General features: G+C 39.8%; 1 protein-coding gene across 4 annotated transcripts in view; it reads left to right on the top strand.

Moving 5' to 3' along the window:
- Positions 1-2,587: 2,587 nt before the first annotated feature.
- Positions 2,588-18,173, top strand: part of PDE3A (phosphodiesterase 3A) — a 376,433-nt gene continuing 360,847 nt past the window's right edge. For all 4 annotated transcript variants that reach the window (XR_016037666.1, XR_016037667.1, XR_016037668.1 and 1 more), the window contains exon 1: positions 2,588-3,538. Coding sequence is in view for 1 of the 4 variants with exons in the window: in XM_055396504.2 (XP_055252479.2) it covers positions 2,603-3,538 (936 nt within the window). In the remaining 3 variants the exon portion in view is untranslated. The remainder of the gene's footprint in view (positions 3,539-18,173) is intronic.

The raw sequence follows: 18,173 nt of genomic DNA, 5'->3' as shown, positions 1-18,173 counted from the left end.
AGTCGTGTCCGACTCTGTGTGACCCCATAGACGGAAGCCCACCAGGCTCCCCAGTCCCTGGGATTCTCCAGGCAAGAACACTGGAGTGGGTTGCCATTTCCTTCTCCAATGTGTGAAAGTGAAAAGTGAAAGTGAGGTCACTCAGTCGCATCTGACCCTTAACGACCCCACAGACTGCAGCCTACCAGTCTCCTCCATCCATGGGATTTTCTAGGCAAGAGTACTGGAGTGGCTTGCCATTGCCTTCTCCGTCTCTGACGCTAGGGCCACTTAATGTAATTTACCACCCATAATCAACAATTGTTGACTAATACTCTCATACACTGTATTTTTTTAAGTAACAACAATAAAAAGAGAGCTCGCCCCTTCCTCCTTCTCTTTAATAATGCTATTTGAGTCTAGATAACTTGTTGAGCTGAACTGAACAAGTTTTCAGTTCTGTATTATGACTAGGGCTGTATATTGTATGTCATAAAAATTCTATGACAATTTATTCACTAGTGTACAGGCAAGGCTACCATGAAGCAGTTGTATCAGTTATACTGCTGCTGCTGCTGCTAAGTCACTTCAGTCGTGTCCGACTCTGTGTGACCCCCATAGACGGAAGCCCACCAAGCTCCCCCGTCCTTGGGATTCTCCAGGCAAGAACACTGGAGGGGGTTGCCATTTCCTTCTCCAATGTGTGAAAGTGAAAAGTGAGAGTGAGGTCACTCAGTCGCGTCTGACCCTTAGCAACCCCACAGACTGCAGCCTACCAGGCTCCTCCATCCATGAGATTTTCTAGGCAAGAGTACTGGAGTGGCTTGCCATTGCCTTCTCCGTTATACTAGGTAACCATAAAGCAATCATATGGCTACTTCTTTGAGAAATATAAGCTGTATATATTAAAGGGTTACAACAAATGCATTAATCATTATACCTGTAAATAGATACAATTTTTTTCATATTAAATTTTCATTTTTGATATCTAGTGTTAGTAATGGGAATATCATCTATAGCATTTTATATCATATAAGACTCTGATGCTGGGAAAGGTTGGGGGCGGGAGGAGAAGGGGACGACAGAGAATGAGATGGCTGGATGGCATCACCGACTCTGTGGACATGAGTTTGAGTGAACTCCGGGAGTGGGTGATGGGCAGGGAGGCCTGGTGTGCTGTGATTCATGGGGTCGCGAAGAGTCGGACACGACTGAGCGACTGAACTGAACTGAACTTGTTGAGATTTTCCATTGTTTGGACCAACAGGAAAGCCTAGGTTCTCGAAACAGAGCTTCCAGCAGGAGCAGTCAAGACCTTACAATGCCACCTGACATTGGTTTGCTTTTGGACCTGACTTGAGTCTATAAGCATCTTTGAATCAGTCAGACAGTAGATGTGGCTGTCAATTTTCAGGACAGTGGGAAGTCTGCGGACTCCCCTCTAGAGCTAAGTATCCAAGCACCATCCTTTTTTCACTCCATCGTCCTGGGCAGCTCTGTGTGAGGGCCAGCCTGAGACCCTGGAGCCCCGGGAGGCTGCGAGCCCGGCGGTGGACGGGTCTGAGCCACTCCTTCCCCAGGATGCTGGCAGCGCAGCCCGGCTCGGCTCCGGGGAAAGACGCTTGAGCTAAGAAGAGCGCCTCCTCCGGGGAGGGGCGGAGCAGGGCTGGGAACGCTTTCCTAGGGAGTTGCCTTAAAGAAAGCAAGCGGGATTGCAGATCACTCCAGCTGCCTGCTTTTTTATACAGTTTTAATCAGTCGTCTCCACTCTCCTCCCTTCTGCAAAATTGCAAATCACCACCAACCTCGCACCAAAAAGAAGGGGGGGAAATTGTAAATCTCCTTCTCCTTTCTCGCCCTCCCTTCACTCCCACCCTCCCTTCCTCTCCAGCTCGCTCGCCCTCCCTCCCTTCCCTTGCGGCAGCCGCTCGTCTCTCCGCCTGGGTGTCTCTCCGACGGGACTTAGCAACTTCTTGGTTATTTCTCAGCCCCTTTCCCGTTTTCACCACCTTTTGCCATGAACTGGACCGACAGACGCAGGGAAGGCTGTGCTTTCTGCCCCAGGGAATGGCGGTTCGCTTCCTGGGGCCGGGTCGGGGACGATCGGCCGAGGAGAAAGAAAGAGTGATAGAGAAAGAACTGCGTTAAGGAGAGGGAGGGGGACCTCCGTCGGCTGCGGGCCCCTAGCGAGCGGCAGCACCCAGGATGGCTGCGAACTCGCCTCGCGTCCCCGGCTCCTGCTGCGACCCCCGCGTGCCCGACGCCTCGGGCGATCTTTAAAATCCTGAAGTCCGGAGAGACCCCGGCGGACCGAAGTCGGGGGTGGGGGTGGAGCGGAGAATGCTGCAAAGCTTTTCCAAGAGAGAAAAAGAGGAAGTCTGATCGCTTCTGCCTGTGCTAGCTTTTCACTGGAAGGCGTCTCTTTGGAGCATCTAGCCTTCTCCAGGAGTTATTCGAAAGCTGAAACTTTCAGTGCTCGCGGGCCTGGGAGCAGGAGGGATTCCGAGGGTGGGATTGCGAGAAGAGCGGGCGTGAGCGCGCGCCTGTGTGTGTGTGTGTGTGTGTGTGTGGCGGGGTGGGGGCGTCGGGGGGGCCCTCGGGGACTCCGCGAAGAGGGCGCACCATGGCCGTGCCGGGCGAGGCCGCCCGAGTCGGGGCCACGCCGGGCCACTGGGAGGCGAGGCCAGCCCCAGCGGCGAGCCCCGCATCGCCCCGGGACGTGGGCTGCCGAGGCTGCTGGGGCGCCCGGGTGCTGCGGTCGCTCGGGCGCTCGCGGAAACTTTCCTCGGCGCTGTGCGCGGGCTCCCTGTCCTTTCTGCTGGCGCTGCTGGTGAGGCTGGTCCGCGGGGAGATCGGCTGTGACCTGGAGCGGAGTGAGGAGGCGGCGGCGGCGGAGGAGGAGGAAGCAGCCCCGGCAGCAGAAGGGGGCGTCTTCCCGGGGCCTCGGGGAGGCGCTCCCGGGGGCGGCGCGCCGCTCGGCCCCTGGCTGCAGCCCTCAGCGCTGCTCTTCAGTCTCCTGTGTGCCTTCTTCTGGATGGGCTTGTACCTCCTGCGCGCCGGGGTGCGCCTGCCTCTGGCCGTCGCGCTGCTGGCAGTCTGCTGCGGGGGGGAAGCGCTCGTCCAGATTGGGCTGGGCGTCGGGGAGGATCACTTACTCTCGCTCCCCGCCGCGGGGGTGGTGCTCAGCTGCTTGGCCGCCGCGACATGGCTGGTGCTGAGGCTGAGGCTGGGCGTCCTCATGATCGCCTTGACTAGCGCGGTCAGGACCGTGGCCCTCATTTCCTTAGAGAGGTTCAAGGTTGCCTGGAGACCTTACCTGGCGTACTTGGCCGGCGTGCTGGGGATCCTCCTGGCCAGGTACGTGGAGCAGATCTTGCCGCAGTACTCGGGGGCGGCTCCGAGGGAGCATTTCGGGTCCCAGCTGATCGCTGGGACCAAGGAAGAGATCCCGGTGTTTAAGAGGAGGAGGCGGTCCAGCTCCGTGGTGTCCGCCGAGATGTCCGGCTGCAGCAGCAAGTCCCATCGGAGGACCTCCCTGCCCTGCATCCCCAGGGAACAGGTAAGGACCTGCATCCCCCCACCTCTCACTCGCCTCTCGGGAAAACTTGAAAGCTTTTGGGATCCGCCACAAAGTGGAGGGAATTGGAGCGCTGGGAACAGAAGGAAAGACAGCCCAGCAAAGTGCCCTAACTTCAGACTTGGAAACCAGTGAGTGTTTCTCGCCTTCTCGCGCAATACTTCATAACCTGAACAACAGGAACACGAATAAGCAGTAAAACTAGATTGTCTTTGCAGGGTCTTTCACAGCTGAGCCAGCTTTTTAGATGTGCTACACCTGGCGGATGACTTGTCTCTACTTTTAAGTGCTCTCATGTTTTCCTCCTTTAGCAGAAATGTCCGAATTAAGTTTTTATTTTTTTTTTAAATGGGTGATTTTGAAAACGAGGATTTTGCTAGATTTCTTTCTGTTTCTTTTTATGGAATTTCTTTCTGTTTCTTTTCTTAAAATTTCTTTCTTCTAAGAAGACAGGTAAACATTTGTGGAAGTCAGTAAAAATATTCTAGAGTTACAGCAAGGAATGCTTGAAGGTGAGGTGCTGATACACTCTGGTTTTGCAGTAAGTTTAACTTGAAGAGTCTGCGTTTGGTAGTGCCCAGTTTGCTTTTAAAAAAGTTATTCGGGGACATACATTATTCCATGCTGATGTGTTTTGTATTATAACCATAAACTTCAATTTGGGGAACAATATGTCTGAACTTCAGAATTTGTCAGAATCGTGGACTGCGCTGTTAGTGTCAACTTGAAAAAATTTCTCTTGAGTATCTACATACTTAGTGAATATTTAGCAATTCAAGTGGATTTATACAGGAAATAATAATTCAGGAAAATACTGCTAAATTGCTGGTAATATAAATCTTTCAGAGAGGAGGAGGAGGAATCTAGAATTATGAGTGAGGTTATCCCAGATAATGTTTAGTGAATTTGGGGGACTTATTTCCTTATTATCATTGTTTTGAAATCATGGAATACAGTTGCTATAAAGGGTGTAAAAGAACAAACCCCTATTTTAGAAGCAGATTGTATCTGAGGAGAACTTCAGTGTTCATCTCTCTACTTCAAACTGATTTGACACTTGGGGGTGGAGGTGGCAGAGAGCTGGTTAAGTATAGTAAGTGGAAATTTACACTTTTCTCATTTAAGTGTATGCCTACCTGTGGTACTGAGGACAACTTTAGGGAGTAAGAGAATATCCTAAGACATAGTAAGCTTTTTCTCTTTAGGTTATACTGTGGATAATCATTTGGGTAATTCTAAGAAATAGCAGTCACCATATGGTGTGATTAGTTTGTTTCTCAAATGGAGTTAATTACACAGAATGTGGTTGTTTGACATTATTTAGCAGAATGGATGACAACATTGTAGTCTCTGTGTTTATTTTAAAACAAATGTACTTATTTAGCTTTCCATTTAGATAAAGCAAATATTTCTTGGGTTTAGCTTACTCTAAGGGTGAAGTTAAAAACAGGCCACTGACTGATACCTAGTTTTGGTAGGAATCTGGACATCACCAGAATAAAGTAAGCTCTCTATAAGCCAATTGGAGGAAAACACATTTTAATTTCTTTTTAAAGTCACTGATAGAACATCTTTTAAATGGAAACACTGCTAGTTTAAATGTATTTCAAGTACACTTTTCTTTAACTTACAGGGAAATGTGACCTGATCATTGCAAAATTGAAACTTAATTTCTAAGGCAAATCTGTGAGTTAAGCATAAATAACTTGACTCCAAATTCATATCATTTAACTTCTGAAATTCAACTTCTGAAATTTCTTATTAACATTTAAGAGTTAAGGGTGGATTTAAGATGAGGAGGTGTTTAGGAGAATTAACCAGCAGTGTTAATTAACGCATAGATTTTTACTGGTTTTCTCTGGTTTGAATTGACAAATGGGTGATTTGAATAGCCTGCAGACTTCTAAGAAAATTACTGAGCATTGAATTTTCACATGTTTTGCAGATGAATGTGGTCGATCATATATATTCGTAATATATTTTGATCAGTTTCTTTGGTTGCCTTTTTTTTTTTTTTTAAGGCTGTGTTTATGAAGACTCTTTTTCTAAAATGAGGGACTCTCTCTTATGGTTGATGGGAAAGCAAGGTGACATTTAGCAGAAATTTATTTACTTGAATTTTTAATGAGGGCATAGGTAAGTGTGTGTGTGTTACTTAAGGCTAGTCTTTATATATGACCCTTTAAAGTTATTGCTGAGCATAATTGTGGGGGGTGGGTGGGAACTGACAACACTAGGATCTTATAAGACAGGGCAATATCTCATGTGTTAGCCTAACTGTGTGAAAAGTTCAGGAGCTATATAGTAAATGGCTTATCTGTTTTATCACAAGGAAACAAACTTCTGATTAAGGGTGCAAAGTGTACCACTGTCATCCACATACTTTATGAAATCAAGAGTCAAAATAGTTATAAAACACATATATAATACTGCCCTGAATGCTACCTGATTAGGATTTCTTTTCTGAAAGAATGTCTACTCTTTAAGACAATCCTCAGGCAACAAGTGAATTTTAAGTAGAGGTGTAAGAACATAAAACACAGAGAAGCTGGCAGAGTCCTCTGGAGAATTTCATTTGGACTTTGTTCATTGTGAGGTTTAAAGGTGAGAGAATTCCAACCTTTTCTTCTCCATGTGAACGATAGCGGCCACTAGCTTAAGAGCTATCTCTCGGCAATGACTCAATTCTGAAAGGTCAAGGAGAATAGATGATAAAATTGTCATAAGGCAAACCAAATGACAGAGTTCCCTCCCTCCCTGCCTTCCTTCTCCCCTTCCTGAACCATCATGAAGACAATAGATCAGCTATTACATACAGAACTGAGTTTTGCAGCATTGATCATAAATACAGCTTCAGCCAAAGAAAGGGGATCGATCTAGTCTTCAGTCTCAGAATTAATGGGACACTGGGTATATCTGTGAGATGCGAATGAAGGAGTAGGCTCTCAGGAAAGAACAGAGTTGGTAACATTTGCATGGCTTTTAACTCACTCCTACTGGCCCAGTAGGTTCGAGATTTTGTAGATCAGTGAGTCAAACTGTACTTTTTTCGCTAAGAAGGCAGATGATTCCATGAAGGTGTATGTATCTTTCTTAAGTGGATGTTTATACCCCTGAGCAGGTATCACCCTGCCTTCCAAACACTAAGGTCCTTAGAATTTCTTGAATTATTAGAAATTATGCATGATTACTAAATGTTATTTTTCAACATAAAATTTTAATTCATCACTTTTAACACTTGGATATTGTATTTGAAAGGGTGTCTCTTTTCTTGATACTCAACACAATTGGCTGGCTCTTTCCCTCTAATTACTGGGACCACCTTACACACTGATATTTGAAAGAATTCAAACCAATGAAATTTTATTTTAGTTACATTTTAAGAAGGATTTAATATCTTTGCCTACGGTTTCACATAAAATAAACACAAACTGTATGCCTCTCACCGTTAATACTTTTGTACCGCTTCATGACAAAATTCTTTGTGGTGGGTATACTCTCAGTCAGAAATGTACAGCTGTTTACTTCATTTTGTGAGATTAAAAATAAAAATATTTTCACACACATAGGGCCTTAAGGCTGTTAATTAAACATCTTTAGCAAAAAGATCTTTAGCAGGCTTTTATAGAAACGCAACAGTTTTTGTAAGAGTCTAGTGGTTGGTTACCAAAAGTAGAATCAAATTTTTCATTACTGATATAAGAAAGATATTTTCAGTCAAAAAAAAGTCAAAAACAGAAACAGCAAAGCAAAAACAATAGGATACAGTAGTAGGTGTAGTTTTCAATGGTAGGCCTTCTTACATCTTTGGTAAAAAGTACAACTTTCTTGCATTTACTGTGTATTTTTAAAATACAGAAGTATTTCTTTTGAAAATATAGAATGAATTGTTCTTTAAACTCCTAAATACATTTCAGGATAACAGAACATATTTCTCAAATTTAATAAATTTCAGAAATAATCATACCTTTTTAATCCAATTGTAGCATCTATCCCATTTCAGGAGTATAACTTGGCATATGGCAATACAAAGAACAATATTGATTATTTATGACCTGCTGAAAGAATTAAAATTAATTAATGCCAACTTCTGAAAACCCTAAAAAGGAAAAACAAGATTTTCTCATCCCTTGGGAAAGGTGAGGGCAGAAAGTTTTTTGGTGTGTAGGGACAAAATTGTGATTTTACTTTGTGAATATAGATATTTAAAGCATACTGAAAAAAGTGTTTTAACTGACAGAAATAGTCAGTGAATCTATATAAATTTACAGAGGTTGGAAGGAGGCAAACAGTAATTTCACTCTTTCTGTATTGAGTCTAAAGTGTAAAAAAGTTAAAACTGTAGAACTGAAAGAAATGCTGTGTATGCTGGGCTGTCATGTTAATTAAATAAACAACCAGAACAGTGACTCTGTGTATGAAATACATTTTGAAAACTCTAGGGGGGAGGGGGCTCAGGCAGGCAAGGGTGAGTGACACTGGCATGAAAAAACATTCATTATATCTGTAGTGACATTTGTGTGAATTTGCTGTACTCTGTTAGGAAATACAACTCTGAGAAGAATCTCTTCAGGACTCTAGGTGAATAAAAGTCTTCACCAAATTTAATTTCACTTCCTTTTTCAATAAGTTCTCATTTATTATGTTGAAGTAGGATGTTTGTGAACCTCAAAATTAGAAATCTGCATGTATATGATATTTTAAGATTTTTGATTAATGTGATTTGTGCCAGTAACAGCCCAGTAGTCTATGTACACTTCATTGAAAACTTCGGTTATTTAATCTTAGTAAAACAGTGAGTTTATTTAGGGTGTAGGGGGCGGAGTTGGATTTTTCAGAAAACCTTTTTTGCATAGGGCAAGTTTCTTGAGCTTTGTGAAATTAGGCACAATCTTACATGTTTCTGGTGAATTGTTTTCATTGGCCATGTGTGTACGTGTGCTGAGTTGCTTCAGTTGTGTCTGACTCTTTACGAACCCACGGACTGTAGCCCACCAGGCTCCTCTGTACATGGGATTCTCCAGGCAAGAATATTGGAGCAGGTTGCCATTACCTTCTCCAGGAAGTCTTCCTGTCCCAGGGATTGAACCTGTGTTTCTCAAGTCTCCTGCATTGGTAGGCGGGTTCTTTACCACTAGCGCCACCTAGTAAGCCTTTCATTGGCCATGTGTCTCCTATTCCATGGAGTCTCCACCTCCCTTTCCTCTTCTGGGTGTGATATTAAAGGAAGCTTCAAGTGCATTTGACTGAAAACTCAATTTGTGCTTATTTTCTATTAATATATTCCTATTTTCAAGGAAGCTCTATCAAATAATTCAGAATAAACCAGGAGATTCAGAGACACCTCCATGTTCTTGCACTTAAAGCTGTGCTCTTAATATTCAGATGAACATTAGTTCCTTTACATAGAAATTTAAATGCTTGTAGGAATTACCTCTCAGTATATACTTTTACTATTGGTAGTATTTTTTTTTAAGAAGTTTTTTGTTTTTGTTTTCTGTAAGGCTATCCTAGGGGAATTATCTCAGCATTGTACTTGAGAATGTACACTTGCACGATTGTCAACATAAAATACACAGGCTTGATTCCTGGGGGAAAAAAAATCTTAAAAAAGATGTGCAGAAGTCATAGTTCAGAGAAAAATTTGTCAGATACTGATTGCTGAAAATATTAGTTGGCCATCTGTGTTCTCCCAAATGTCTACTATTTTAGAAGATGCTATCCTTAGCTAATGCTATTCATCAAGTCTTTGGTCAGTGAACCTATACAATGTCAAGTCAACATGTTTTGTCTGTGCATTAATAAGCCTTGTGCTAAAAAGCATACAAATTCTATACGGGTACAGTGCAGCACCTTGACTCTTCAGAGCTTAGAGCCTAGTTAGGATAATGAGATATCAACATAAGAAAAGGAGAAATTCATAGTTAAGTATGGAAATGACCTCTTAGGTAATCACTGAAGCAGTGCATATAAAATCATAGAGCAGATTTTAAATCTAGAGCCAGAACCGTTCATCTCATCTCTGAAATTTTATGCAAAAGTTCATCCTTTCATTTTTCTGGGGAAAAATTTTATGTTTTCATAGATTTTCAGAAGGTCCTCAATGCATAATGGTTAAACATATGGTTAATTGTTTTAGGTTTTGAGCGGGTTTAGGTTTTGAAGGCAAGGGAGAATTGTTTCTTTGAAGTGGAAAGTAATTTAGTATACATTAATAGGACTACTGAAATAAAGATAATACAAGATTTGGGACACATTACACACACCTCAAGCTAACACAGTGGTGGCTTTTCTAACCTGAGGTGTAGTCTATGGCTTAAGGAACTTGTTGCAGCAAGATCTTAAAATGCTTAACTCCATGCAGGCTGTAGTTCGGAGACCAGAATAAGTCTGATTTTAGAGAAAAGGAAACTGAGGGAGAATCAGCTAAAAGTATGTAGCAACCTGAGGTAAAATGTTGACTTGTATCCAGTTCTCTGTTGGACTTGAATCTGCTGCTGGGGAACAGTGGAAAAAGAGTTAGGCAGATCAGTTTAAACCTACTAATCACTTGTGATTTTACACTGGAATCCAACTCTAAATTCTCATTCAGGATTAGAAGATTGAATAAAACCCACTGAATGTACAGATAACACAAAACTCTGGAGCCCTTACAAAGGTGAGTTTTCTGGTCATCTACCAGGCAGCTTTTAGACTGTATTATTCAAGAATTTGTCCCAGAAATGAATATCAATTGCATTGCAAAGTCCTACTTTGTGGAATCTTTATCTCATCAAAGAAGAGTGCATGATGGTGGCTTAAATATCGATTTTTGTTTTCATTTTAGTTTTAGTGAATCGATTTAAAAATGTTCAGGATTTCAAACTTCAAGGTGAAAAGGAATCTGCACATGGGTAAAGCATTTCTTTGTTAGCAAAAACAGCTGGTGGTTTTTGTTCATCTAAATTATTTTTCATGGTTTCTGTGGGAATCCATTAAAATGTAAGTAAATAGGATGTAAGTTTTTTAGAGGCAGTCATGAGAAACATTACAATTTAGAAGATGGAAAGCTGTTTGGGAAAAGTCAAAGTAAACAACTTCTGCTTATTTGATTTGATTAGAGCTGTCATTTATTATTGAGGAATCTGAATGATTATTACAGATTTTAAGTATTTCAAGTCCTGCTAAGATGATAATAAAAGTACTTAGGTGTATTCATGGTTTTTCATCCTAAGAATATGGATAATTATAAGGAACACATGATGTCTGTTGTGTGCGCTTATGTGTGTGCATACATGTATATGCATGCCTGGGTATGTGCAAGACTTTTTCCTCTGCCAGGAAATTGCTTTACTTGCATCAATTTAATGGAGAAACAGTGTCACCCAGTGGCTTTGATGAAAACAGTCCTGTAAACATTATAGATAAGCACTGTCCAATAGAAATGTAACAGGAGCAAATTACTGAATTTCATGTTTTCTAGTAGCCTCATAAAAAAATTAAAAAAATAAAAACCAACTAGTTGAAATCTATGATAATACTGTTTAATTAATCCATTTTATCATGCTAACATAAAATCAATGTATAAATCAAGATATTTTGCTTTCTGTTTTTTTTTGTGCTAAAGTTGATTTTGTGGTGTATGTTTTCCACTTACAGCCCATCTCAGTCTGTTGTAGCTACATTTCAAGTACTTGGTATATACATGTGGCTGATGGCTAATCTTTGGAACGTTTTTAAAGAGGTGAAGTACTTGAATACGAATGTTACCTCTTCCATTATAATGGAAAATCCATGTAGATTTTATGATAGCACTTAATATACAACTGTTCACCTTTGTATACAATCTTGATAGCTCATTTTTGTATCACTTGCTGCTCTAATAGTTGGCAGGTCAGTCTGATTTTCCTCCTTGACATTATTGTACATATTTTAAAATATGCTGATTTTAATTGGAGGGAGAGTTTAACAGAGTCCATAATGAGGAACCTTTTCGTTAACTTGATGTACAACACAGAATCGGTGTTACCAGCTAATTATGAATTTGCCTTTCAAAGTGTGATTTGTTAACAGGGATGGCTTATGGATATAGTCTGAACACGTGATCAGCCATGGTGATTAGTCTGTTATTGGGTTATCTAATGTCTCTTTGGAGAAGGAAATGGCAACCCACTCCAGTGTTCTTGCCTGGAGAATCCCAGGGACGGGGGAGCCTGGTGGGCTGCCATCTGTGTGGTCGCACAGAGTCGGACATGACTGAAGTGACTTAGCAGCAGCAGCAGCAGCAATGTCTCTTTAGAAATGAAAGTGCTTATATTTATAATGCATGTTGTTATCTTGGTAACTTAGGGAACTTAAGTGACAAACTGCTAGTAGCTTTAATGGATGAAAATTCTAACAGTGTCTGTGAAAGGCTGATGACTCCTTGCTATTGCTTATGTAAACACAACTCTCATGGATATACAAAAGGAAAATGCTTCTATTTTGTGTCTAGAGAGGACTGGAAATTTTGATAATGTGTAATTTCTAAACTAGGAATTGAGATTAGGTGGTTTTTGCAGCTCTGCATAATTTCAAACTGCATGAACCTAGAAAAATGTACAGATGAAAAAGGCAAACTTTAAAAGTCCCACCATCCTGGGACTTCCCTGGTAGTCTGGTGGTTAAGACTCTGAGCCTTCGCTGAAGGGGTTAGGCTGCTGGTTGGTGATCTAATACCCTACATGGGACCGCCAAAGATTGAAAAAAAAAAATTAAATGAGGCCTCTTGCCCCCCTTACACTCCAAAAAAGTCACCTTCTTTCCATCTCCTTTCCTCAAGCTCTATGAATTCATTAACTCTAGGCATAGTTCCAATATTACATTGAGAATTGATGAGAAGACAACTTTTGATATCTGGCATGATCCTTTATATACATAGATGTATAGAATTATTTTTAAAGTAGGCATTTATTTTGTGAATATTGGTTTATAATCTGTATGTGTTATTTATTGTAAGATTTTCAATTTATAAATTTCTCCCTTTTAAAGTAAGAGTTTATTTATCTTTGCATTAGAGAATAAAAATGCAGAGGTAGGTAGGTTTTCATGTATCAGGAGATAATCTAAAAAGAACAAAAGGTAATAGAATCATGATATACAAAGAAGCACATTTATCTAAAAAGAAATCATGTGGACTCAATCTCACTCCTGGTGAAGCTGGCTTAATTTAGCTTTCTTTGAAGTAACTAGCTAAATATTAAAAAGCTATAGTAATCATAACTGTTACTTGAGTTTGTATTTAATATAACTAGTCATTCACCCTGGCTAATTCTAAAATTAAATTAATGTAGAGGTTGGGCTTGTAAATTTTTTTTTTTGGCCAGTCTTATTTTCTTACAATGTCCTCTGTGTGTGTGTATGTATGTATAAATATTTTTCCAAGCAATGTGTTTTATTTCATTTTTTTTAAACAAAATAGATTCTGCTCACTCAGCGTGTGTTTAAGGAATGCTTTTCTATCCCCCACACCCCCACTGTACCTTGTCAGAATATTGAAATAATTTTATGCAAGGAGGTTGTGGTTTAAATTTAATAGAATTTTAATAGAATTTTTCCACCTTCTGAAGTAAGTTGAAATAACTGAATATTTATGCTGTGTCTGTGGCAAGTGTTTCCTCCTCTTCAGATATAATCCACTTAAATAAACCTAATGGAAGTTTGAAGTCATAGAAATATTATTTGGCAGGGGGAATGGTTTATTTGGGGGAAACCCCTGTGGAGTCAGCCTCCTTTGGACATTTTTAAACTAGCTTGAGCACAGAGAAAGGAAATGGTTCTTATTTTTAAACTAAGTATTTCAGAGGATGAAGTTAACAGGTCTGCTTAGGAAATGCTTTTCAGAAGGCAGTGCTAGTCCTTGTCATACAAAACAACCCCGTGTTTGAGTGTTAGCACACACCTGACTCCACAACAATCTCCCAGAGAGGTGGGAGAGACATCCTGAGCTGCCTGGGCTCCCCGAAAATCTGCTTTCTAGCATCAAGAACTGAAGAAGTCACACTCATGTCACAGCATTTTCATTATAAAAGGAATCAACACTTCTTCCCTTCTGTGTGTCAGCCATCAGTATTTTTTTTAGAAAATTCCAGTCCAGTGTCTTGCTTATGTTAGGCACCAGCTAGTGGAATAAAGGGATGGAGAAGAAAGAAATGATTTTACTCTGAAATATTTATCCTCCAATCTCCTGAAATTGAACTAGTGATTAAACCTATTGAAGTAAACTTCTGTAGAAAAAAGTAGCCTATTCACTAGTCTGTGAATTTACATTTTTAAAATATTTATACTTCTATTACTATAAAAAGTTTATCTGTACAGTTCTCCATAGTGGTATATCAATTTACATTCCCACCAACAGTGCAAGAGGGTTCCCTTTTCTCCACACCCTCTCCAGTATTTATTGTTTTGTATTATTGTTACTATTATTATTGTAGATTATTTGATGATGTCCATTCTGACTGGTGCGAGGTTTCCTCATTGTAGTTTACATTTCTCTAATAATGAATGATGTTGGGCATCTTTTCATGTGTTCATTGGCCATCTGTATTCCTCTTAGGAAAACTGTCTGTTTAGGTCTTTTGCCCATTTTTTGATTGGGATGCTTGTTTTTCTGATATTGGACTGTATGAGCTCCTTATGTATTTTGGAGATCTAATTCTTTTTCAGTTGTTTCATTTGCAATTATTTTCTCCCAATCTGAAGGTTGTCTACATAGATACACTACCATGTGTAAAATAGGTAACTGGTGAGAAGCTGTTATATAACACAAGGAGCCCAGCCTGGTGCTCTGTGATGACCTAGAAGGGTGGGCTGGCGGAAGGGAGGGAGGCTCTTGAGGGAGGTGATATATGCATAATTATGTCTGGTTTGCATTGTTGTGTGGCAGAAACCTATACAACATTGTAAAGACATTTCCTCCAATTAAAAATAAATAAAAATTCAAAACATAACTTAAAAAAATTCTCTGGCATGTGTCAGATAGGAGCTGAACTTGCCTGTGCCTTTCGTGGTAGGAAACCCCACTCAGCATGAGTCCTAGATATTTATTTTTAGCTCACTTCCAACTGAAAATAACTAAACCACCCCTAAGACCAATGTGGTATGAACTTCAGAACAGTATCTGAAGTTAGGGTATGTTTTTCAGAAAAATAAAAGTTCAAGTCTTTTTCATGTACAACTAATGCTTTAATTGAGAAAGAATCAACTTTGACATTTGTTCCCATGGCTTTCTACAAAGTGTTGATAGGTGTTCAGCTACACCTTTTTACAGTTAGTCTATATTCTTGTTAGAGGTTCTTACTGAATTGCTGTGTTTCCTGAAAAGTCTCATGTAAAGTAACTACTATCTCCTTTTTATCTTTTAATTGCGCTCAGTTACAAAATATAATTTGAGCACATTGCTTCCAGGGATGACTTTGTGAAATTAGCTCTTTTCAGATGTCATCCAGCTGTAGAGATAGTCCAATTGTGCTGAATAATCTAGAAGTGTGGTAGCATAATTTCAGAGTCCAGAGGAATTTAAAAATCAACAGTTCACAAGGTTTCATCAGAATGACATGTTTTAATTTATCCAATCAATTTTATGGTCTATCTAGTTTTTAATGGAACTTGTTAAAATAGAAGGGAAGTTTTAAGTTAAATAAGAATATTTTGTTGCTATATTTTAACTCTTAATAGAGATATTGTCATCTCCTCTCACTGAAAGCAGACATTTCTCTTCTGAGTATGTTAAGTAGATTACCATGCCTTTAAAAGAACTAGGAGTACAGTTTAGAAAAAAAAAAAAGTTATTTCCAACTTTCTTTTCCAGAAACAAAATTCTTTTAGTTTGTGGATGTCAAATGGTCTCATAGATCTTTTAGAAAGGCTACCTCTTCTGAAAACTTTGAGAGTTTCAGGTATCTTTGAATATATTTAAAATCTGAATGTTGTTTCTCTTTGAATTACATAAATTACAAACTGAGAATTTAGTTACAGATTAATTCATCTTTTGAAATAACTAAGATATATTCTTTGGGTAAAGCAGCCATTTCTAAATTTATTTGACATTTTTGTCAAATGTAAAATAGAATAAGAAATTTAGGAGCAAAACCTTCTACTCTGTTTTCATTTTGGTACAGGAAGTTAACCATTTGAATAGTGTCTGTTTTTACTCTTAATGATTTGTTTGTGCTACAGTTGAAATTGTTTTTGCTAGATAAGCAGGGCCTAAATTATAGCAGTTATTAAGGTCTCATTTTGTCTAGTTCTCATTCTTTTTACTTGAATAATAATGGGATTAGCTCTTCTTACTCCTTCAGAGAATGACAAGAGCTTTTAAATATATTCAGTGGAATTTCTGTAAGCCACTAACTAGTCCTTATTGAAAAGTGTGAGAATCGATTGGGAATGTTGGATCAGGATATAACTGAACACTGATTTAGTAAATTATCTAAAAACAAAGTAGGATTCAGAAGTGGAAACTGCCCATAATAAGTGAGTGAAAGAAATGGAAGCTAGTATTTTGCTTGTGCAGAAAGAAGACTAGATTGAAATTGAAAGAAGAATTCCTCTGTTTATATATATATATATATATATACACACACACACACACACATTGATTGAATGGTCTTCTGGGAATGTAATGATGGTGCCCCTGAAATCTAGAACTCCTTATGGTTTGGAAAGAGGAGACCCTGGGGGTGTCACTTCCTGCCTAGCCATGTATTGTCAGGATCTGTTCTTAACTTTAGACCTAAAACACTTTGATCATTTTTCAGAGGTCATAGTGCTATTCATAAACTTTCCAGACATTGATTACTTTCAAAGATGTATATTCTTACTTTTTAGGTTTTTAGTGCATTTATCACTTTGACTTCTAAATGTAGTGTTATGGCAATCTTGTGTGAACTTTTACCTCTTCTGTGACAAGGCTGATGAAAAAAGTCAGCAGATAAATATATCTTATTTAAGATTTACTCTCTATTTCCTAGGTGGTGATAGTATAAAGAACCAGTCTGCCAATTCAGGATACTTAAAAGAGATATGGGTTCAATCCCTGGATCAGGAAGATCCCCTGGAGGAGGGCATGGCAACCCACTCCAGTATTCTTGCCTGGAGAATCCCATGGACAGAGGGGCCTAGTGGGCTATGGTCCATAAGGTCTCAAAAATTGGACACAACTGAGTGACTTAGCATGTACGCATGCACTCTTTATTTCACACTGACTCTTTGTTATCTTCTAAATATTTTAGTATACCTGAATTCTTACCATCTTTTTCCTTGGTGCTAATCTTATGTAATTATAATGCCATGTTAATCAAAGCTCCAATACTTTGGCCACCTGATACAAAGAACTGACTCATTAGCAAAGACCCTGATGCTGGGAAAGATTGAAGGCAGGTGGAGAAGGGGATGACAGAGGATGAGATGATTGGATGGCATCACCAACTTGATGGACATGAGTTTGAGCAAGCTCCGGGGGTTGGTGATGGACAGGGAAACGTGGTGTACTGCAATCCATGGGGTAACACAGAGTCAGACATGACTGAGCAACTGAACTGAACTGATTAATGGAACTGTTGTTTATGAATAATGATAGTAAAAAAGCTCTGATTAATAGATAAATAGACTTCTTCCTTCAGATGCTTTCAAACATCTTGTAGGAGAAAGCCTGACCTCACCTACTTACCATTATACCTTATCTTGCACTTTCCAAGTCAAGCTGCTATATGTGTCTTCAAATGATATAGTTCTTGAATTTTAATATGGATAATTATTTGGGAAGCTTATTAAAATGATAATTCCTAGGTCCTAAGGCCAGATACTCTGATTTAATTATGTGTAGAATGGGGTCCAGAAATCTAGAGTTTGAGAGCATTTAGGTCGCCTTAGTGAAGAAACACAGAAATATAAACTTTTATCTATTAAAACTAGACAAATTTGGGACTTTTGCAATATGATTAAGCAGTTAAAAAGTGGTTGAGTATCATGAGGAAAACATTTAAACACACACATCTATATATATACACATAGACAGATTATACATATAGACATAACTTCCAGATGTTCAAGCTGGTTTTAGAAAAGGCAGAGGCACCAGAGATCAAATTGCCAACATGCGCTGGATCATGGAGAAAGCAAGAGAGTTCCAGAAAACATCTATTTCTGCTTCATTGACTATGCCAAAGCCTTTGACTGTGTGGATCACAGTAAACTGTGGAAAATCCTGAAAGAGATGGGAATACCAGACTACCTGACCTGCCTCTTGAGAAACCTGTATGCAGGTCAGGAAGCAACAGTTAGGACTGGCCATGGAACAACAGATTGGTTCCAAATAGGAAAAGGAATACGTCAAGGCTGTGTATTGTCACCCTGCTTATTTAACTTACATGCAGAGTACATCATGAGACACGCTGGGTTGGAGGAAGCACAAGCTGGAATCAAGATTGCCAGGAGAAATGTCAATAACCTCAGATATGCAGATGACACCACCTTTATGGCAGAAAGTGAAGAGGAACTCAAAAGCCTCTTGATGAAAGTGAAAGAGGAGAGTGAAAAGTTGGCTTAAAGCTCAACTTTCAGAAAACTAAGATCATGACATCCGATCCCATCACTTCAT

The sequence above is a fragment of the Moschus berezovskii genome, chromosome 6 (assembly GCF_049115385.1).
Source record: "Moschus berezovskii isolate FMDL1 chromosome 6, NW_MosBer_1.0, whole genome shotgun sequence".
NCBI lineage: Eukaryota > Metazoa > Chordata > Mammalia > Artiodactyla > Moschidae > Moschus > Moschus berezovskii.
This window is presented reverse-complemented; position numbering and strand designations above follow the sequence as displayed.